We start from the raw sequence: 22,804 nt of genomic DNA, 5'->3' as shown, positions 1-22,804 counted from the left end.
AAAGAGAGGAAGGAAGAGAGAGGGAGAGGAAGAGGGGGAGGGGAGGGGGAGGGGAGGGGGAAGGGAGGAGGAGGGGGAGGGAAAGAGAACATCTGCTAGTGTTCAGCTTGCTTTCTCTCCTCTTACAGTCAGGACCTCAACTAGGAAATGGTATCACCTATTTCAGACTGAATTTTTCCACATCCATTAAAGCAATCAAGACAACCCCACACCCCAACAGCCACAGCCACAGCTACAGCCACAGCCCAACCTGATCCAGACAACCCTCACCATGACTTTCTTCTCAGGGAATTCCAGGTTGTGTCAACCTGAGAAAACTAACCACCATGCACCGTCCCTCACTGGACTCAGATCACCCATCTCTGTCCTCCTCAGGGCTGGGTTACAAGCAAGCGTTGACATGCCTGACTCTTAAAACGGGGCACTGGGGATCTGAATTCAGCTCCTCACGTTTGCATAGCAAGCACCGTAACCACTGAATCACCCCTCCCCGCAAGCCATTTTTCTGCTTTCATGGTGTACGCGCTCATCATTCAAATCTCAACAATGTAAAAAAGCGAAGAAACGATTCCAGGTCTTGTGAGAGCCACTCATAGCCTGGGTATTCCATTCTAAGTCTTTTTGGTGTATTATGTCTGCATTTGGGGTGGGGCAATTCACAAGCCTGGAGTCCCGTTTCTTCCACTCAAGTCACTAAGAACAATCTCCTCAGCCTAAGATTTCCCACAAACCCCAGCCCTTCCCACTCCACGTACCCCACCATCTGCCTGCTCTGTCATTTATTTATGCAGCCCCTTTGGCTGGACACTGAGTGTGTTTTCTAACTTTCTGCTATCATAAATAAGCCTTCAGCGCACAGCTCTGCACATAAATCTCTGTTTCCTGAGGATGTAAGTGTTTGACACTGTTTCTGATTATTTCTTTGAGATAAATTCCAAAGAGCAGAATCACTGCCATGGAAGAGGGGAGCTGTTGGGAAAAAAAAGTTGATGCATAATGCAAAATGTCTTTCAGAAAGTTTGTTCCAATTTGCACGCCTTGCCTGGGCTCACAAGGCCTGCTTGACAGTGAGCTTTGTGGTTGCCTGGGTGTGCTGGTGTTCAGAGAGATCCATGATCTGGATATGGAAGCTCTTCTTAGCCCTGTCCTGGGACCCTAGGACATTGAGGCTCTGGGTACACAGAGGTGTGGCTCTGCTCTCCTGAGCTGCTTAGACTCACCCCTCTTCCCTCTCCCCTGCTCCCTTCAGTAGCTCAGCCATCTCCTTCCAGGCAGCACAGAGGAAGCTTGAGCTTTTGGCTCCAAGAAATGGTTAGCTTTCTCTAGGTGCCCGTCTCCTTTAAGCTTTTTACCATCTGTGTTTGGAAAGCCCCTCTTCCTGGGCCACTGGGTCAGATTGTGTGACCGTGGTGCTGAGAACACACACACAGACACACAAAGACACAAACACACACACACAGACACAGATTCACTGTTAAGGTGAGGCTCAGGGATGGTTGGAATGGAATAAGCTTTAGATGAGGGATCCCAAGCCCATGGTCCTAGACCTCCAGTGTCTTCTGACCTGGCAGGGGATGGGGGAGGGAGAAGAAATTCAAAAGCAGAGATGGCTCAATTTCCCTCTATACATACAGACCAGCCACACCTCTCAGCTTCCCTTGTAGCAAGGCTGGGGTGAGGGAATGGTAGAAGTGATAATGTCCCTCTTGTGACTGGCCCCACTTCCCACAAGGCCTCTTGGCTCTCTCTTCCCCTTTCCACAGTAACTGCAATCCTAGCCACACATCCATGACAAAGCCTAATGACACAAGCTTCATCACCCAGACTCACAATGCAGAAGGAGCATGGATCTCTGAATGGCACCATGGGTAAAGCTGCCCTCGCCTTCACTGTGTTGGTCTGCAGTGGGAGTGGACAATGTGCTTGTCTTAGGTCTGCATAGGAGCCAATGTTATTCTTGATCAACTAAGACAATATGATGGAGCCTTGAGAAGCAGGTTCCAAGAGCAGCATGGTCACAGGTGGGGCAATGAGGAAAAGCTTTTAAATAAACAAGCTATGTCTGGGGTGATCTACCAAGAATCACAATAACCAAGAACAAGGCCTGGGCTCTTATTAAATTGCAGAGATGGAGCTGTGAGTTTTGGTAGATTAGCCATGTTTTACCATCTCAATGGCTCCAGGAGCTATCTCCTTTTACATCAGGAGAGAATGAGGTATGGAGAGATTAAGTAAATTCCCCAAATGCCGCGACCCCTGGTGGCAGAGCTGCTGTTGGAAGCAGCTTGCTCACATGTGATCCAGCAAACAAGAGCTGCCTCCACATAGGAGGAGGAATTACTGTGATGGGGGAAGAGAAGACCGAGCAACCGCGGGGGAAGGCAGAAAGAAGAGCACCCCAGAAACTGCATGAGAACTGTATCCTAAGTGGGATTAGGAAATGGACTGGCTCTGGCCAGGGTGCTGAAAGTATCAGCCTGGGTTGCTGGTTCTGGCCATGGTGCTGAAAACAGGCTGCGAAAGCGTGTGCGCTGACCGCGGTACTGAGAAAACACACACACACACACACACACACACACACACACACACACACACACACACATTCCAGGTGGGTTGGCCAGGTAGGGAAGGAGCAAAGAGGAAGAGGAGAACCTGACATAGCAGGAGCTAGTGTGCTGATCAATGTCCACTAGGACCTGGGACATTCTAGTTTTACTTCGTACACAGGTGATCTCAACAGCCGTCAGGGCAAAGGCCCCTTCTGTCACTGTGTGGGTAGCATGGGTCTGGTCTGGAGAGATGTGATGTCTGTGATTGGCATGCAGGATGCATCCCATCGATAATTAGGGGACAAACGAACTGATGAGGGAGATGTGCGGTGTGTCATTTACACAGGAAGTGGAGCAGGAGCTGAGGGTGTATAGCTCAGTTGGTAGAACACTTGCTGAGCATGAATAAGGCCCAGCACTTCCCCAGGATGAGAAAATAAAATAAAGAATATGTTTTAGAAAAGAAGGGATCTGGAGAGGCAGCTCATCTGGTAAAATGCTTGCCTTGCAAGCACGAGGACCCGAGTTTGATCAGCAGTGCCTGCGTGAAAGGCCAGGTGTGGTGGCGGGTGCTCATTATCAGTCCCGTGAAGGCAGAGGGAGGAGGAGCCGTGGGGCTCTCTGGCTAGCCAGCCTAATCAGAGAGACTCAGGTTCCAATGAGAGAACCTGTCTCTATCAAACAAGGTGGCTTGCTCCTGAAGGACGACACTCAAGGTTAACCTCTGGTCTCCTTGCCCATACACATATGCACACACATGAGCACTCAAACACACAGGAACAAATCCACAGCGCCCCTTCCGAAACACACGAATAGAAGAGAAAGTGAACAAGACAGCATATCCATCACTGGCCTCTTAGTGCAGCTTCCCCCCCCCCCAGTACTCCCCCTCGCTCCCCGTGCTTTTCTTTCTCTTAACTCTCCTGACAGAGAGCTCCCGATCTCTTCGGAGACCGAGGCTTTATATTCTGGCTCGGCAGCTGCAGCCACCTCAGAGTTAAGTAATGACAGAGTGAGTTATTATCCAGACTGACTTCAGCTGGGTCTGTAACCTGCAGCCCAGGTTTCCTCACGGTTGCAGTGCTCACACAACTGTCTCAGTGGTGACATGAAAAATGTCCCTTGTAATCCCCCGACTTGGAGCCATATATCCTTAGAGTCATGACTCTACACTTTGTGTGTGTGTATGTGTGTGTGTGAATAATGTTGTTTTGTTTAGGAGGGGAAGAGAGTGTAATTGCATTTCCCTTACATGTTGCATTCCTTCTTGTTAATCAAAAATTAGTAGCTCTTAAAAAAAAAAAAAAAAAAACAACTCAAGCTCCCCCCAGAAACTGCTAGCACAGTCTTTAATTACACAGAACGGAGAAACAATGAATTCCTCCACTTCTCACCCCTGGAACTAACACGACAAGAACACAATGGTAGCCATACCTAGGTGGTAGGATTAAAGGTGAGTTTTAATTTGCTTCTCTGTTCTGCTCTGTGCTTGTTGGGCTTTGTACAAAGAGCTTGTGCTGTTCATTAAAAACATTTAAGTGACAAAAAAAAAAAGAAGGGGGGAGCTGTAGAATTCTAAAAAACTTACACACAAAGGAAATGCAAGCGTGTTTCCCCAACTCTTGACTCTCGCTGCGTTCCCAGAAGCAGCCCTTGTAGGGGTGCGGTACCTTGCAGACTCCCTTGCAGGGATCTCCCAGTTTCTAAAGAACACCTGTTGGACTTGCAGTCATCCTCTTAGCTGCTGACCCATCTCTCCTTTGTTTCTCAGGAGGAAGGGCCTGCATGCTCGATTCTTACTCTATCCTCAGCAACAGTGCGTGGGTCTTTTTAGGTATTTGTTAAGTAGTTGAATGATTGACTAAACGGTGAGCAATGTGAACAGCTTATGGAGAACTATTCAATGCAGAGATAGCTATTCAAAGAAAAGCATCTCCTCTTATGTATATGGGTGCCTTGCCTGCATGTATGTCTATGCACCACACAGTGGAGTACAGAAGAGTGGGTCGGAGACCCTGGAGCTGGAGTTACTCTGGGTGATGAGTTGATACATGGGTGCTAGGAACAACATTCAGGTCCTCTGTCAAAACAGTCAGTGTTCTTAATGGATGGGTCACCTCTACGATCCCCAGCACTGTCCACCTCCTGTGCCATCATGGGAGGATCTGTAAAGCAGAGGGTGCCCGGCTAAGGATACCAGGAGAGAGGGTAAAAAGTGATGGACTGTCTGTCATCCCTTCTAAGCCAAGGGGAGGTACGGAGTAGGGAAGGGCATCAAGTAGTAATTAAATACTGCCATTTAATTAGCATTTACTTGTGCTGTTTATTAAAGTCAGAGCTGGGTGGAAATCCCTTTTAATGCTTTGTGAAGACTCATTATTATCTCCTGAGTAGGATTCGGTGCATCTAATGCCTGGGTAAGAATTATTTGAAAACCACTCATTTGCAAGTCACTCATTAATTAAATTAAATTTTACCGAGAGCCTACTATGCTCCACAGGTGTTGTTCATAATTAGCCCAGGACCCAAAGATAGCCCAGGGACAGATGACGGGAAGAAAAGACACAGGGAAGCACTCACAAGTAATTTTTGTTGGTCACCATACTAATGTCCTATGAGGTCACCAAGGAAACAGAATTGGGCAAAGATAAGTCCATGCTCCCGGAGTAAAATAAAGTGCTAGGTTCCTTCAAGCCTACAGTTCAGAGCATGACCTTGTTTCAGTTGTGACGCCTGGTTTACGCAGACTTCTGACTTGTTGGCCTTGAACTCACAGCCAGTGGAGCCATAACCATGTCTGAGCAAAGCTTGGGCACCATGCTTATTTTCTCTGGATGGATCAACATGGTTTCTGTGCCTGAGGACAATGCTGTGCATGGCCATTTAACGGGGGGGGGGGACGGGGAGGGGGAAACACCCACAGAAAGCAAAAAGATGTGAGCCGTGGTCTCATGTTTGTCACCTGACTGGTTCCTCTGCTCTCTCTTTACCCCAGGCTTCAAGATGAGCCTAGACACAAAGGGACTGGATGGAGCCAGGGGTGGGGTGGGAGTGGGGGTGGGGTGGGGTGGGCAGAGATGGCAGAGACCCTTCAAATGGTGGCCCTCAGCTAGGATGATGAGACTAAGGTCCTTTAAGAGATGGGGCCATGCTATAAAGAACCAGGACACTCTTCCGGGTGCAGATGCGTTTGAATGGCATCTGTTCTTGCAAAATAAAGAAATGTCTCCCCACTTCAGAGATCTCTGACAAAACAGACCTGATGTCAGTTCTTTCTCCCCACCCTGCCTAACCACGTCTATCAGAATGCCACCCATCAGCAGCTAAGGGACAAGGTGACCAGGAGACGCCAGTTGGATTTCCAGGCGTGACACTCCAGTGGCTTCTCATGACACCCCTTCTATTTCGTTAGGCGACACTTTCTTTGAGGTCCCCCTTTCTTACTACCCGTTTAAAACGTCTCGTAGCCTCTTTCTGTTTTCAGTCAGAGACTTCCTTTTTCCTTCAAGCCTCATGGCCGATTTCCACAGGTGAAGGGGTCTCCATTCCCCTGCTGTGTCCTGCAGCTGGGCTGACTGCCGAAAGCTTGTACTCAGAAGCTCCAGTTCCAGCCCCAACACCTCTGGGAGGTAGTGGGACCTTTGAGAGGCAGAGTCCAGGCGGAGGTCTCCAGATCATTGAGGACATGCCCTCTAAGGGAGCTGGGAAACACGGCTCCTTCCTCTTTGTCCCCATGGGGTTAACGGGAGCTATAAAAAACTTATCTGTGACATGCATCCAAAGCAACAGACTCACATGCTCCCACATGTAAACTTCCCAAACCGCATGTGGCTGTATCAGAAAGCTGATTGTCACAGAAAGGGTGACAACCTGTGCCTCACCTCCCTGGCTGACAGTTCTGAATGGGCACAGAATGTTTTCCCTTAGCCTGTATCTCAGATGAACTCACTGTTTGGATCCACATGGTCACTGAGCTCTTCTCACCATGCTCTTCATTTAGGAGTACCAGTAGTGCCAACATTCCTGAGCAGGGCCAGTGCCCAGCTGGACACAGGAGGAAACTCAGTAGTGGCTATTGTACCGCACTTAAAACTTTACTGCCTTGTTTAATGTGAATGTTGCGGTAATTGCGATTTTAAAAATAATTTCTTTAAAAAAAAAACCATCTTATTTTATGTGTATGTGTGTGTGTGCCTGAGTATGTGCACCACTTGCATGCAGTGCCCTGGGAAGCCAGAAGGGGGCACTGGATCCCCCTGGATGTAACATGGAGGCTTGCAGAAGAGGAAAGAGAAGCAGGCAATGATGACGTCTATTTTGTAATGTTTTAAAATTATATTTGTCTAGTGTGTGTGTGTGTGTGTGTGTGTGTGTGTGTGTACAGGTCATGTAGAGGAACGCTCAGGAGTCAGTTCTTTTTTTTTTTCCACCACATGGGTCCTGATGGTGGAACTCAGGTGGTAAGGCATGGTGGTTAGTGGCTTCACTGCTCATCTTGCTATCCCTCGAATGCACAATTATCATATGTCAATTAAAAATACTTCTTGCTTAGCATGAGTTGTGATCCTGTTTCCCAAAGCAATAGCTAGGGAAGTAGTTCAGTGGATACAGAACCAGGCCTAGAGTGTAGCTTGTAGCTCAATGGTAGATTGTGTCTGGTAAGTGTAAGGAGACAGGTTCAGGTTCCAAGAGCCCCACCCTGACAATGACAGTGGATACTATTAACTGCTGTCTTCATTGCTATGACACCAAAGTGCTGCAGGTATTTATTGCATGCTTTGGAATTGATAGATGGGTGGGTGGGTGGATGGATGGATGGATGGTAGGTAGATGGATGGATGGGTGGATGGATGGATGGGTGGATGGATGGATGGGTGGGTAGATGGATAGATGGATGGATGGATAGGTGGATGGATGGATGGATGGATGGATGGATGGATGAAGAGATTGGTCCAAATACAAAGTTCCTCTCTCTTGTTCACAAGCCTTCACATAGGGATCAACAGTAGTTCCAAATGGCAACACAGGTCTGATTTTACAGTGTGATTCCTGGCCGTGCTTTTGGGGCCCACGGGGGAGCCCCAGCTTATCCACAATGGCATGACCCCAGTTTAGAGTCTCATCACTTCAAACCAGAAGTCCCAGAGGGGTCAGGGAGGCCAGTCAGGGACCAAGGCTGAGCAGAATTTCCTGTGTTAGTTCTCTGACCTGCTTACCCACTGTGTGATTGCTGTCAGGGTTGATGCTCTGATCGGCCTCTGGTGAGATCCTGAGATGCACTCAGCACTGGCTGGTGTTGCTGTCAGTCAGGTGTGACCTCCCTTTTATTCTATAACAGATACCCACATCTATTTTGAATGTCTTTACTACAAAGTATTAAAAGCTAAGCATAGCTAGGCATGGTTATGCATGCCTGTAATCCCAGCACTGGGGAGAAAGAGGCATGAGATCAGGAGTTCAAGGTCATCCTTAGCTACATAGGAAGTGTGAGGCCAGCCTGGGCTACACAAGATGCTGCCTCAAAGGAAAAAAAAAACCAACCCATCCTCCACAACAAACAATCTCCAAAGCTAAGCAAATTGAATGACTTAGAAAACAAATATTGGGCAAGAAGCAATATTAACATTTGTCAATATTTTTCTAGATTGGTTCTGAGAATTAATTTCCAAGGCAGACAAGAAGGCAAATGATAATTATATTCAAATACAGCCAATCTGAAACCCTATTTTCAACTATGAGGGTCTGCCCTGTGGCAAATGCATAACACGTGTAGACAGATGTTACAAAGCTGATTTATAGAATAACCTTGCGACCGTTCACCCAGTGATTCTGGATGATCGAGCACCACCACCAAAGGAAACGCCACCGAAGGAAACCATAGACAACTTCTCTGTGGGTTATGACAAACCCCAGGGTTCTGTTCTTAGAGACCAGCGAGCTCAGACCTTTAAAGATCCTTTTGTGTAATTTATTAGGCTTCCTATCCCACGGACATTTCCATAGCGGAAAAATCTGACCATTCAAAACAAGGGTTGAGTCTACTGATACATTTCCATAAATAATTAAGAATTCCACAGCAATGCGGCGATAAAATGTATCACTGCCATAAACCTCCAACTGAAGAACATCACTTTAATTAAAAATTACAAAGGACTCCCATAAACAACTCATTTATATTTCAAGCACTGCGCTGGGTGACTGCAGAAAGAAATATCTGGACTCATTAAAAAACAACAAAACTACCTCACCCCAAATCTTATTATTGAGGTCAGTAACCACGTGTAATTAGAATGAAGTGTTAATAGGTCTTTGTAGATGGAAGAGCCTTCTTCTAATTTCCCCAGGTAGACAGGTTATAAGCTAGCCTTTAAGATTTGATTAAAATTTAGAAGGTGGGTGGCACCCCGAATTAAACTCTTAAATCTGAGTTTGAAACCTAGTTAGGACATTTGCGACCCTCCTTTATCTCACTGAACATTTATTGCTTATGTATCTTAGATACCTGTGTGTTTCAGAATCCCAGGGGTGACAGGATTTTCATTTTCAAGTCAATTGAATTTTTTTCCTCTTTTTGCCTTCTGCTTCCAAAGGCCTTAGCAATTACAGAATAAAAGTCCTACAGTTAGCTAACAACATTCCCCCCCCCGCCCAATTTACCACTTTTTTTGGGGGGGGGGCACAAGTGTGCTCGATTTTCCTTTAAAAGGTCCCCAATAGTAGATTCAATAGGGCTCTGAAGAAGAGTCTTGACGAGTCCAGGACGATCAGAGAGAGAGGAAACTGTCCATTATAAACAAATCTTTGGGTGCTAAATTTCCATGATTCGGTGGCATTCCTTACCATTTTGAATGCAAGAGTGCCATTCAGCTGTAAAGGCTCAAGTTTAGGGAGGGACCATGTAAGACCAAGGCAGCTCCCCCTCCCCCACCCCACCGCAAAAGAAAAAAAAAAAAATCAGGACAGAGCAGGTGCCATTGATTCAGAGGCTGTACTCCAAGAATAGACTCAATTTGGATCAAGTTGGGAGGAGGGCTGGCAGACGGGCAAGGCTCTCTATGTAACCTTCAAGAGCCTGAGCCCTGATACGGTGTCCCTCATGGTGCTGACCCTGCCTGGCACCAGATTAGAACAGGGCCGTTGGAAACACTTCCTCAGCTGGTGGGCTTGTAGGGATTATGAGAGCTTGTGGCCAAGAACAGTGGTAGGATATGGAGGAGGAGGATACTGGTGGGATACAGCAGAGGAGGAGGAGGCAGGAGGGTTATGAGTTCAAGGCCAGCCTGGGGTACACTCTTCCAGTCAGTAAGATGGCATTTGTGGTTATCCTATTCTAAATTTGATCTCTAGAACCCACACCGCTGAAGGTGTGAACCAACGGGGGCAAACTGTCCTCTGACCCCCACTATACATTGTTGTATACTTGCACCCTCGTGCACACAAAAGGAAACAAGGTGGTCACGTCTGTTTATGTACTCATATACTGGCACTTAGACACTGCAACCCAGACACCACCATCCCTTCTATGACTGTTAATTGGGTGATGTTAGCCACTTGGGGGTAATCAATGAGAGAGCTCTAAAGAAACACCAGAAGAGGGCATCAGATCCCACGACAGATGGCTGTGAGTGTGTCTGGGAATTGAACTCAGGACCTCTGGAAGAGCAGTCAGTGCTCTTACCCGCTGAGCCATCTCTCTGGCCCCAGCATTCTTTTCCTTAGGACAATGCACATCTGGGCAGTTCAAACATGTACCACTCTTTATGAGGGACGTGCAGCAGCTAATGCTGTGCCAGGCATAGAGCATGCTCTAATTACACAGCCCTGATCCAACAGGTCAATGAGTCAAAACTACAACCCTTGCTCATGTAGATGACGATGACCTTGAACTCCTAATTTTCCTGAGTCTATCTCTCAAGTGCTGAGATTATAGCCATACCTAATTATGGCATGCTGGGGATGGGGCCTGGGGCCCTGTGCATGCTAGGCAAGTGTACTACATACTGTTCCCAGTCTTCCTTGTATTATCTGTTACTCTGTTGAGTAGAACTCCAGTATCCAATGTCACTGGATTCTATGGTTTGGATAAAGGTTCCCTAAAATCTTGTGTGCCAAAAAAGGATGATGGAATGTTAGTGGGTGGGGCCTAGTGGGAGGAAGTTAGGTTATTGGAGGCATGCACGCGGAGGGGGTCTTGACACTCCAGGTCCACCTTTCTCTCTCTTTGATTCCTGTTCTCTGAAAAGTGATCCAATTGCAGGATTACACCCCCCCCCAATGATGTGCAAACTCCCCAGAGCCTCCAAAGAGCAAGGATGATGGATTACGGACTGTGGGATGCAGATGATGGAATTTGGATGACAGGCTACAGATGGGGCCTTTGCGACCATGGGTCTAAGTGAATCTCCCCTCTGGCTGATTTTGTGTTTTGTGGTGCTGGGATTTGAATTCAGCACCTCCTGCGTGTGAGTCTCTTTCTTCCCAAGTAGATTATCTCAGGGGTTTTGTTACTGTAGTGGAAAGCTGCTGTTACATTGAAAGGTCTGATCCATGTGGCAGACACTGTCACTCGCCTCTTCGTACCCACTCTTCCTTAACAAAGATCTCAGCCGTAAGAGCTACACACTAGATAGGGATGGCCATGGGAACAATGTTAGGAGACGGAGCTTGAAGAGGAATCAAGGAAATCGCCTTAAAAACCAGGATGTGGGCCGATAAACCTGCCACGAAGTCACGAGGACTCAAGTTCAGATGCCAGAATCTACGTAAATGCTAAGTGAGGTGCCAGGCAGCCATTCATAATCAGACCTTGGGGACATGGAGGTAACCGATCCCCTGAGACGGGGAGTGTAAGTGAGCTCTAGGTTTGACTGAGAGATGCCGCTTCATGAATATGGTGGGGGATCAATCTGGTATGATTCCTGATATAAGCCCTGGTCCTCCATATGCACTCACACACTCACATACACACACACACACACACACACACACAAACATGCATCATACACATATATACACAAACATGTAGACACACACAGACAAAGACACACACACAGGCAGTGGGAAAAACCAGAAAGCATCCCTTCTCGTTTCCTTTTCCCCATCCTGATGTCTGAGACACAGATATGCAGGCCGGAGCACTGGCAGCCACAACAGTTCACGAGGAAGAGACTGCCCCCCCCCCCCCAGCAGTGTCAGAAGTGGAAGGACCAAGGGGTCCTGGCCATATCCTGGGGCTGCCACACCTGCCTCATCTTGTCTCGTGTGAGGGAAAAGCTCTCTTTCCAGAGCCCCCTCAATTAGAATCTTCCTGTTATATCCCGAATGTATTTCCTGCTGAGATAGCAGGTACTAACAATGGAGTAAGGGGGTGCTTATTCAGCAGTGCATGGATGATGGCTGTTTCTGCCCATGGATGTCTGCCTGGCATGCCTGAAAGCACAGATGGCAGGACACAGAAGGATGGGTGACGTCAGCCACATGGGGTAATCAATGAGAGGACTCTTTCCATGTGTCTCTCCCCCCCCCCAACCCCTCCGGTAATCAATGAGAGGACTCTTTCCTTGTCTCTCCCCCCCCCCAACCCCTCCCGATCTGCACGGAGGTGGTTAAAAGGGATCTCCCTGGATGGGATGACTACAGATACTTCCCTTCTCTCATTGCAAAAGTTTCCTCTACGAGCTGTCTCAACAGTCACCCGACAGAAGGAATTCGCTGTCCCCCAGAGCCTGCTGCCTGTGTCAATCTGGAGCGAAGCACACCGAAAGATGGGCTTGTAAATGGGCCTCAGTGATAAAGGTATTCTAGAGGATTTACAGCCTCCTGCCTTCAGGGCTACGGGCTGGGCAGAGAGAGACCAAGTGCCTGGGCTTCTGAACACCTCCTTGAAGGATCAGAGTCAGAGATAAGCCATGAAGTGGGTTTAGTCACACAGGACATTACGGATAAAGGGTCTAGATCAGGCGTTGCTTAGAGATTCCCATGGATGTGGGGGGGGCAGCAGGAGACCCCTCCTGGAGGAGGCTGGGGTGACCGTCGAGGGTGAGCTGGACCCACGTGATGCCCTCAGGATGCCCGCTGAGGAGGGCATGTCTCCCTGTTGCTGGCTTGGGGGGGGGGTCAAGCATGACTGAAGTTGAGATGGATGGAGGTGCTTATTGGAGCTCACTCAGCACAGAGAGTCTTAAGAGTGGATGGAGACAGAGATGAGGCAAAGAGACAGAGAAATGAAATGAGGGAGGAAGAGGAGGAGGAGCAGGAGGAAGCACTACAACATCACCAGAAGATGCCCCACTCTCATCTCGCCGAGGAGGAAGGAAGAAGAGGAGGTAGAGGCAACCATGGAGAAACCCCAGCTGGAAAAGTGTTTGCCATCCAAGAGTGCGGGCATGGGTTTGATCCCCCAAACACAGATCATAAAAATCCAGGCATGGTGATGCGTGCTTGCTATTCCAGCGCTGGCATAGGCAGAGGCAGGTGGGTATCCAGGGCTTCTTGGCCAGCCAGCCTAGCCTATTTGGTGACCGCTAGGGCAGTGGGAGACTGTTTCAAGGTGGACGGATTCTGAGGTTGAGCTCCGGCCTCCCCCATGTGAATGTACATATCTGAACACACATGATCACTCACAAGGTAGGGGCAAGCAAAGAGTAGAAGTGGAGAGAGGAGGGGGAACAAGAAAGGTAGAGAGGTTTGGAGTGAGGCAGAAGCTAGAGAGGTAGGAGTTGGGGGCAGGGAGAAGGGCAGAGAAGGATTGAACTAGGAGAAGAAAGCACAGAGAGATGGACAGAGCGAAAGATATGGAAGTGGAGCGGGATGGACAGAGAAGCAGACAGACGGGGATGTTGTGGCCCAGCCAATGCTAAGAGGGAGACAGAGTTCCATGGAGGACTGCTGGGCCCTGCCAGTGGTCCAGCTGTGAGTGGAGGATGCTTGGGGCAGAAGCCTGGGCCAGCAACATTTTCTTTTGTCGTGCTTTAGTCAGGTACGCTCAGAGATCCTGAGATAAGATAATAGCTCCCAGAGTGAAACTCCCCCCCTTCTAATCCTGCTCCCTAAAGAATTACTTGAGCTACAACCGTAATGAGACCAGAAGCCACTTGCAAAGTCATCATAGGCCTGAGAACTCTGGGCAGCCCTGTGAAGAGCTGTGGGACAGTCTCTCCAGTCCCGCCCAGCCCCTTTACTCAGCCACGCCTACCCCTGCATGTACAGCCTCCCTGGAGGCCCCTTTCTAGTGTGCTGTATCAAACTCCCCATCACTCAAGAGCCTTTCCTTCCCAGGGCAGCAGGTCTGCTTGCCAATGATGTTTCATGGGTTCAGAACCAGTACTAGAAAAATGGAGGAGCAGGCAGGGTCAGGAGAAGGCAAGAGGAGTAAAGGGAATGGCAGGGAGTGGAGAGGTGGGAAGATGATGGGAGAAGAGAGAAGGTCCAGCCAGTGAAGCTGAGGAAGCGATACCTGACGGGCAGCTCTGATTCCCAGTGGGGGAAAGTGACCAGCTTAGCATCCCTCATCCAAGCCAGCATCCCTCATCTAAGCCAGCATCCCTAAGCAAGTTCAGCATCCCTCATCCAAGCCAGCATCCCTCATCTAAGCCAGCATCCCTAAGCAAGTTCAGCATCCCTCATCCAAGCCAGCATCCCTTGTCCAGTCCAGTATCCCCTCAGCAAGCTCAGCATCCCTCAGCAAATTCAGCATCCCTCAGCAAGTTCAGTATCATCCAGCCAGTTGAGCATCTCTTAGCCAGTTCTGCATCCCCTGATAGGCCTGTGAGCAGATGTTGGTCCTCTTGGGTGAGCAGTTGTAGAGAAGTAAGGCAGCTGTGTTGTCTGAGGGTTTCTGTGGGTTCTAACCACGGGGGGCGTCCGTGCTTCCTGAAAAACCCAGCTCTTACTCTTGTTTCCTGAGAAGGGCCCCAGCCCTTTCCAAAGTGGTACCAGTTCAAGCCTCCACAGAGGATGCTAGGACCAACTGTGGTACTGAACAATAAGGCCAGCCATGAGCACTGTTCATCCCGTTGCTCCTCAGGGTCACATGTCCCAGATGGCTCAGTGAGCCTCTGCTGGTACTGGCTGCACTGCTTCTGGGTAGAGTGTGGCTCTTTCTGCAGGCAGATAGAGGACCGTTTCAGGGATGACCTCATTGCCTTGAAGACGTACAAACCTGGGTGAGGATGGAGCCAACCAGAGAGAATAGCACCGGGGTGTGAAAAAGAGTTTGGCTTTGGCACCCGTGCCATCCCACTGGCTGCCAGGTCCCCACATTTCAATCAGCTGGGCTAATCCATGCCTTGTTTGGCGTAGGTGAGTCTGAGCTGGGTCCAGGTCACTGGTGGCCTGTGGCTGGTGCTCAGACCTGCCCGTTCAGTCCACAGGATAGAGATATTTAGCAGCCCCCAAACCCCTTAGTGGGAGCTCCTAACATTGCACTGGGGTCCAATAAGAAGCCCATGGCCTCTAGTTTTACAGCCTGGATCATGCTTTCTGGGCTCTGAAGTTTGCCTTAGTACCCTTCAGTGGCTTGGCTATCGCCAATCCGCTTTCTCTCTGCATCTCATCCTGTCTTTCCCTCCATGTGCAAGGAGGGGTGTTCCCTTTGGCCTCTCTCAGTGCTTAAGCGGTATGCTCCCCTGCCCTCCTTCTTGGCCCACCATGACAGGTGGTGGTCGCATCTCCGCTGCCCCTCCAGCCAGGTGCCCTTTGCCTGAAGCTTATCAGAGCTCTGCTCAAGCTCAGGAGTGTGAACTGAAGTGATGGAGGAGGGGAAGGGACAGTGGCCGGAGATGCCATGTTTTCCCTGTGAAGCTCTGACATGCCAGGCTACCAGCTCATGCCACCTGGAACCTTAGGGATGCCCTGGAGCCTGTGCAGCCTCTAGCTTCTGCTTTCTTAGCTTCTCTTTCTGCTCCTTCATCCCATAAACATGGACAGACCCACAGCCAATTAATCCTTTGCTTAAGTTAGCCCAGAACTGTGTTCAATTAGAGAACCCTCTCTCCCATTGTCTGTCCTTGATGTGGGCGCTGTGGGTGGCTTTTGTGCTAGGAACCCCCACTATTCACTCTCCATTCCATTAACCCTTTTGTTCCCAGGCAGGACCAGAGCTGAGACAGTAAGGCAGAGCCCAGGCATAGCAATGCTAGCTAGCTCCAGCTGCAGTTCATTTTATCCCCTACCTCTGCCTCGTAGAAACACAAAAATGATGGTAATCCACCCTAAAGACAGGCTGCACAGCTTTAGCCTTGTAGCTAAACTACAGGTTTCTCATGTGCTCTTTGACCATTAAATTGCCCAGCAGGGGGCAGGGGAAGAAAGGTGATCTCCCATTCTCACTGTCAGAGGAGTTGTTACTATCTTGCAAAATCCTCTAGTCCATTTGGCAAATCAGAGGAGGTGAAAAGAAACTTTGTGTGTGTGTTTGGGAGGGGGTGGTGAGGTGGGGGGGTCAGGGGAGGGACAACCTCTGCTTCTTCCTTGTCAGCTCGGTCTGTGGGAGACACTTCGAACTTTCTTTGCTGAGACAAGCAGTTCACTTGGGCCTGTGCAGTGATTCGTTTACAGTGTGACCGTGGCTCAGCAAGGGGATCCTGTAGCTGCTGGCAGGTGATGTTGGCCATTTAATGAAATCTTACTAGGAAGAGACCTACTGAATCCTGGAGCAGAGCCTAAGAAGGAAGCAGGACTGGGAAGATTTTAGCAGCATCTGACCCAAAGCCTCCTCCTGGAGGAACAGTAGCTTTTATAGTACCAGAAGGCTCTATGTAAAGCTGACAAAGGTGGGAGAAGCCACTAGGTGTCCTGACCAGCTGGGATGCCTGTGAACCACAGCAGTGACCAGCATGGCGAGCTATCCCTAAGGGTGCAGTAGTGGCACTTCTATCTTGGCTGTAACCAACAGCGGTCTGATTGGACTTAAGGCTCACTCAGCAGGAGGGAGATCATATGGGGTACTCAAAGCATAACCAGCTCCCCCGGGGATAGCTAGATCATGGATCTTAGAGGAGAACCCATGGCTACAACTTTACTAAACCAGCTTGACTCCCAGCTGCTTTTTAAAATTTATGTTTACGCTTATGTTTAGCTCTCACTTCTTATCAAAGAGGTTTGTCTGCAGCAGACGGAGCCCTTCAGAGAAAACCTCACATGATCAAAACGCAGAGAAAAACCTATTGTGGGGCACCCAGCCCTAATGGATATATTCAAAATAAGAACCCCTCGACCCAAGGCTCAAGGAACATCATGAAAGAGAGGGCAGAAAGATGCTGTGAGCCACAGGAATGGGGAGTCTGGGCTGAGAATGTCTCCTAGAAACGACAGGGAAGCTGCACCCCATGCCACCTTGACAACATGGCTGCCCGGACAAGACCCCAACAGGGACAACACCCACAGACGCGCTGACATGGAAGGGAAGGGTCTCAAGAGGTCCCATCCCCAGACCAAGAACCACAGGCCACCAAGGAATGCTGGGAGAGGGGGAAACAGTGCCCCCTAGGGATGGGCTTCCTAACTGGTTATCCAATACTAAGTGGCCAGTCCTGAAATTATATTCATACAAGCAACACCAAATGAACCAAGTAGGTTGTATTCATGCACTTGTGCATATATAGGTATAACAATGACAAAGAAAAAGGGGACAGGAATCCATGAGAGAGTGGCTGGTGCCAGGTAGAGAAAGGAAAGCAGTAGATGATATAATTACATTTTAAATATAATTGAACTAAATATAAATAAAAAATAAGTTAAAACAAACAAACAAACAAAAAACTATGAAGGAATGAGGGCAGAAATTGTTGACCACCCTACCCCTGCTATTGATGATTAGAACTCCAACTCAGGGGTCCAGTTCTAAGGATCGGGCAAATTCTGCTATTTGCCTCTGAGGCCAAGAACTAATGTGCAGACAGAAGCCAAGAGAACGGACAGGGCACCGTGTCAGCCCTTTTCCTTTGCTGTCACACCAGGCAGACTTGAGCAGGTGCTCACACCTGTCTTGAGTGTAGGTGTGTGTGTGAGTCCATGCACCTGTGTGTACATGCATGTGGAAGCCAGCTTCTATCAGTCTCTAACGATAATAATGATTGTTATTAGGGTCAAGGTCTCACTCCATAGCCTTGACTGGTCTGAAACTCATCATGCAGACCAAGCTGGCCTTGAATTCACAGAGGAGATGATGCCTCTGCCTTCCCAGGGCTTGGATTAAAGCTGCGAACCACCATGCCTAGTGCACAAATTATTTTCTGTCAACCTGATAGAAACTTGAGTCACCTGGGAAGAGAGAACCCCTGTTGAACAACTGCCTCCATCAGATTGGCCTGTAGGCATGTCAGTGGGGGGATTTCCTTGACGAATGATTAATGTTGGAGAACCCATCCACTGTAGGTAGTGCCATCCCTGGGCAGGTGGTCCTGGGTTGTATCAAAAAGTAGGCCAAGCAAGCCATGAGCAGCCAGTGGTCAGCACTCTTCCAAAGTTCCCGCCTCTGCTACTGCTTGGGTCCCTATCCTGACTTCTCTCAGTGACTCCACGTGACTGGAACATGTAAGTTATTCCTCCCCAAGCTGCTTTTGGTTATGGTGTTTATTACTGTTTGGTTCTGGTGATAGAAAGCAAAGTAGGATATCTGGCCTCTGCTTTATGCTTTGAGGCAGGGTCTCTCATCCAACCTGGGACTCACTAGTAAAGCCAGACTGGCCAGCCAGCAAGCTCTAGGGAATCTGCCTGTCTCTACCTCGCCAGTGCTGGGATCGCAGGTGTGCTCCACCACACCATCCATGTGGGTTCCAGGAACACAAACTTGGATCTTTTTACTCACGGAACTGTCTTCCCATCCCTGAATTCACAGTGGCCTCCATCTACAAATGGAACCAACTAGTGCCTTTTTCATAAGGCTGGAGCATCAAGAGATGCAGAAGCCCACACAGCATGGCTCTTCTTTATGACCGGGCTAGGGTATTTGGGAATGTAGCCCTGAAGCCGGCCCCTTCCTGTGTTGGAATCATGGATAAGGATATTGTCCTCTTACTGGGAGCACGTTGGCTCCATCAGATGCAAACTTCTTTTTCCTCCCACACATCCAGATGGACAATAGGGTTAACTTATCAGCATTTTGCAATAGGTAAAAAGTAACTGAAACCAGCAACTACAACCAGCGACCAGCAGCCAGCTTTGGCAACCAAAGAGGAAGGTGTTCTCTTGTATGCTTCCATTCGAAGGTTCGGAGTAGCTCACCTACCTGATAGTTTGATGTTGCAGGGAGTCCGGGTCTGTGGCATTCACTGTCAGCAGCACACTGCCCACAGAGATATTCTCCTGTTTAGTCACCATCATGGGGTCCGGGTAGAAGACTGGTCCCTCGTTGACATCCAGGACTGTGATGTGGACAGTTGCTGTGGAGCTGGGGCCATAGGAGACGTCAGGTACCAGTGGGTCCTCATTCTCCACTTTGATCAGCAGGGTGTGAAAGGCAGAGATCTCATAGTCCAGGGGCTGGTGGAGCAGACAGAAGGGTGTTAGAAAGGTACACACCCTGGGGTTCATGTCTACTTCGCACTTGGTCCCTTTGACATTGCATGAGCAGCTGTGAGCATGTGGGGAGAGATCTGGGCTTCATGGTTTAAGTCTTGTGCCATTTCAGGGGTCTTTAAGAAGAAGAATATGAAGTCTGGGAAGGTGGCTTAGTTGGGAGAGGTTTGGTTAGTGTGCACAAAGCCTTGGGTTCCATCCCTAATACATCACAAGACCAAGCGTGATGGGGCATGAAATCCCAGTGCTCCAGAGAAACAAGAGGATCAGGATTTCCTTTCAATGTGACCCAATCTAGCATCACCTGGGAAGAGAGTCTTAATTCAGAATTATCTAGATCAGGTTGGCCAATGGGCCTGCCTGTAGGGCATTGTCTTGATACTTAATTGAGGTGGGAAGACCCAGACTGAACGTGGGAAGTGTGGGGGATGGGCCCTGGACTGTGTAAGAGTGAAACAAGCAAGCAAGCAAACAAGCAAGCGAGTGAGCGAGCAAGCAAGTGAGCGAGCGAGCAAGTGAGTGAGCGAGCAAGCAAGCAAGCAAGTGAGCAAGCGAGTGAGCAAGCAAGCAGCAACCAAGCAAGGGTCCAGACATTATCTCTCTGCTCTTTACTGTGGATGTCTTAAATCCCTGTCTTGACTTCCTCTCAATCATAGACTGTAACTTGGAATGATAAACCAAAACCAAGCCAAACCAAACCAAACCAAAACCCCTTTCTCCACTAATTTGCTTCTTTTCAGGGCAAGTAAAAAAAAAAGAAAAAATCACAGCAGCAGAAATGAACTTGAACAAAGGTCATTGGACACCTGGTCATTGGTCAGCCTGGGCTAAAAACCTTTCTCAAACAAACAAGCAAAAAAGGAACAGGGCACAAGCAAACACGACCTTGGTGCAACACCACTGTGTTTTGGACAGAAAAAGTAAATGAACACCGCCGCCCCTGACTCGAGCCTTAGTCACTGGCAATGCTGACGCTGTAAGGTTTCCAGACTGTAACCCATAACTCGTGACTTCAACATCCCTGGGGGTTCAGTGAAGGAGAGACCCCCCAAGGCCTGGGGTCCACCAGAGTGTGGGATCACCCCACTTGCGTTACTCGGGTAGACAGGTGGAACCGGTAACCCTAGCTTCACTCCTAAAGCTGCTGCCCTGCCTTGACTTCCTTGAAATATATGACTACCTTGTTATATTTTGTTCCTAGCCAGCTAACCTGAGAATAACTCACTGCTGCATACTCTTCCCTTTAATTCTAAGAACAGATTTTTGCCTGTGCCAAGGGATACCTTCTATCAGCAACCCTGCTAAATACATTTCAGACAAGTGCCAGGGAGCCAAGACAGTTGGGGAATAGTTACTTGTTCCAACTGGGACACTTAAGGAGACAGAAACCTCTGGCTTGTTGGGCCAGACTATGTTGAGGGCATGTACAAAATAGAGGGAGGTGTGTGTCCATGTGCACTTGTATGTATGAGAGGGCTCAGGGTGGGATCCCAGAAGCAGAGGGAGGGGTTAGGGCCATGTGATTTCCTGCAGTGCCTTCTCAGGGGAGAGAAATCAGGAGACAGACGAAGATCCTGTGAGACATAACCTGCAGGGATATCTGTCAGGGGTCTTCTAGAAGAGGCTGAGGCTAGCAGGTGGCCTTCCTGGAGGTGGCCCAGTGTTTTCTTCAGTGGCCTAGCATGTGTGAACTCTGAGAGGCAGGGTCCCAAGAGACTTCATCTCAGATTGTTTCTTGCAGTGGATATGCTTTTTCCTATCATTATTACATAGTCTAATGATTCCTGGGCATTAGCCCACCCTGTTGAGCAGATTTTCTTCAGATCAACGGAGATGTACCATCATATAGTAATGCTGTATAGACAAATTGATGATTTCATAATTCATGATGATGATTTCATAGAATTCCTGATTTGTTTCAAATGATTTTAGGAAGAAAGTTTTAAGAGATGGTTTTAGAAAGATATAAGAAAGACATAAGAAAGTTAGAATCAAGATTAACAATGTGTTTCCCCCCCCCCCCCAGTAGAATAGTTAAGTAAAGGCTGCATAAGAAAGAATATAGTGAGCTTTCACAATTACACTAAGAAGAGAAATAGGCTGGGACAAATTGGTGATCAAGGAAAAACATTCGATTTAGGTCAGGTCCAAGGATGAAGTCACAAGTGTGCATGATGATAAAGCAAGGCCATGTGAAACTGTTGCTTTGAAGTCATAATGAGCCTATAGAAGGAAACATTGCTTTTAACTTACTATCAACATCCTTCTGTAACTCCCCTTTTGTGTAACATTTTATCTATGAGGTAATTTTCTAAAGAACTTTTGTCTAAGAAGGTCTAAGGCCAGAGAAAAGGAATAAAGTGTAGCATCTGAGGCTCTGCCACACCCACTAGATGTATATGCCTGTCTATACATACACGTGTAAATATATGTGTATGTATGTGAGTATGATGTATATGCCTATATATAAATACATGTATATATATATATATATATATATATATATATATATATATATATATGTAAGTATGCATGAACACTTGTGGAGTTAATGAGACACAGGTGGCCAGGCTCGACAAGAGTGTATGTGTGTGTATGAGTGTGTATGTATCTGTGCATATTGCCTGTGTAAAAGACTTTAATTATTTTCCTTTCTTTTCTCTCTGGTTCATGAAGAGTTAACGAGTTCCAAGCCTCTCTCTCACCTGTCCAGCAAAGGGAAAAGCAACCAGGCTTATTAGCACAAAACAGTAAGAGAGTCACAGAGAGAGAACCCAAGGCAAGGCTAGGGATCATCAGTCTTTGACTTTTGTCCGACGCTGTATCCATCCACTCAGTACCATTTAACCCTAAAGACCAGGGCAGGCTCCTGGCAGATATCAGAGAGGAACCCTGGTGAGGGTCCAGTATTGACAGTGTAGCACAGGTCAGAGGCCTTGAGCCAGCCCACTGACTCATTGCTATGAACATTTGCTAATAAAGATGTGTGGACAAAAGGGCACACTGTGGGACACACTGTGACACACTACAGTTTCCATGGTGAGGTTCTTTTCTTTTTTTAATGTTTTGGGGATAGGGGAGGTTGCAAGGGTGGAGGGCACCCTTATATGAAGGTACGGGGAGATGAGTGGGATTGGGGTGCATGATGTGAAATTCACAAAGAATAATAAAAAGTTTAAAAAAAACTAATAAAAATGTATCCTGTGAGATGAAATAAACAATTTCCTCATCTAGGTGGCTTCTGTTCATGGCATTTATTTTCCTCCAGTCTGGGCAAACACATGTTGGGAACCACCAAGTCCCACCCCAGGATACATGACAGAGATAAGTATCTACTCAAGTTTTTCCATGAAGCTGCAGGCTGGCATCCTCTACAGACCCAGAGGATGGTCAGGGTGATGCTATTTCATGCCTTTACCCTTTGGAAACCAGTAGCCTTGGATGGCCAGTGAGAGGTTCTCCTGACAGCTCTGTCACTGTATTATTATGGAGGAAGAACTAGGGTGACCCAGAGGTGGGGAAGGGCAGGAACCCAGGCTCTGTGTCTTCTAGAAATCAGGTATGTCTGTGATCTGCCATGCTCAATGGCTCTGGTATTGGGATGATGCGGTTGTTGATGGGATTCTGTACTGGTTCATTTTTATTGTCCATTTTACACAACACAGAAGTCTCCAGAGAAGAAGAAACCTCTGCTGAATAATTGTCTGACTCAGAGAGAGAGAGCGAGAGAGAGAGAG

At 48.2% G+C, this 22,804-nt stretch overlaps 1 protein-coding gene across 1 annotated transcript in view; it reads right to left on the bottom strand.

Moving 5' to 3' along the window:
- Cdh13 (cadherin 13) overlaps positions 1-22,804 on the bottom strand; it is a 1,027,905-nt gene that overhangs the window by 63,064 nt on the left and 942,037 nt on the right. Inside the window, exon 10 of the mRNA XM_021220018.2 lies at positions 18,778-19,031. Coding sequence (XP_021075677.1) covers positions 18,778-19,031 — 254 coding nt within the window. The remainder of the gene's footprint in view (positions 1-18,777; positions 19,032-22,804) is intronic.

This window comes from Mus pahari, chromosome 20 (genome assembly GCF_900095145.1).
Source record: "Mus pahari chromosome 20, PAHARI_EIJ_v1.1, whole genome shotgun sequence".
In the NCBI taxonomy this organism is placed as follows: domain Eukaryota; kingdom Metazoa; phylum Chordata; class Mammalia; order Rodentia; family Muridae; genus Mus; species Mus pahari.
The sequence above is the reverse complement of the archived record's forward strand: the minus strand, read 5'-3'. Positions and strand labels throughout refer to the sequence as shown.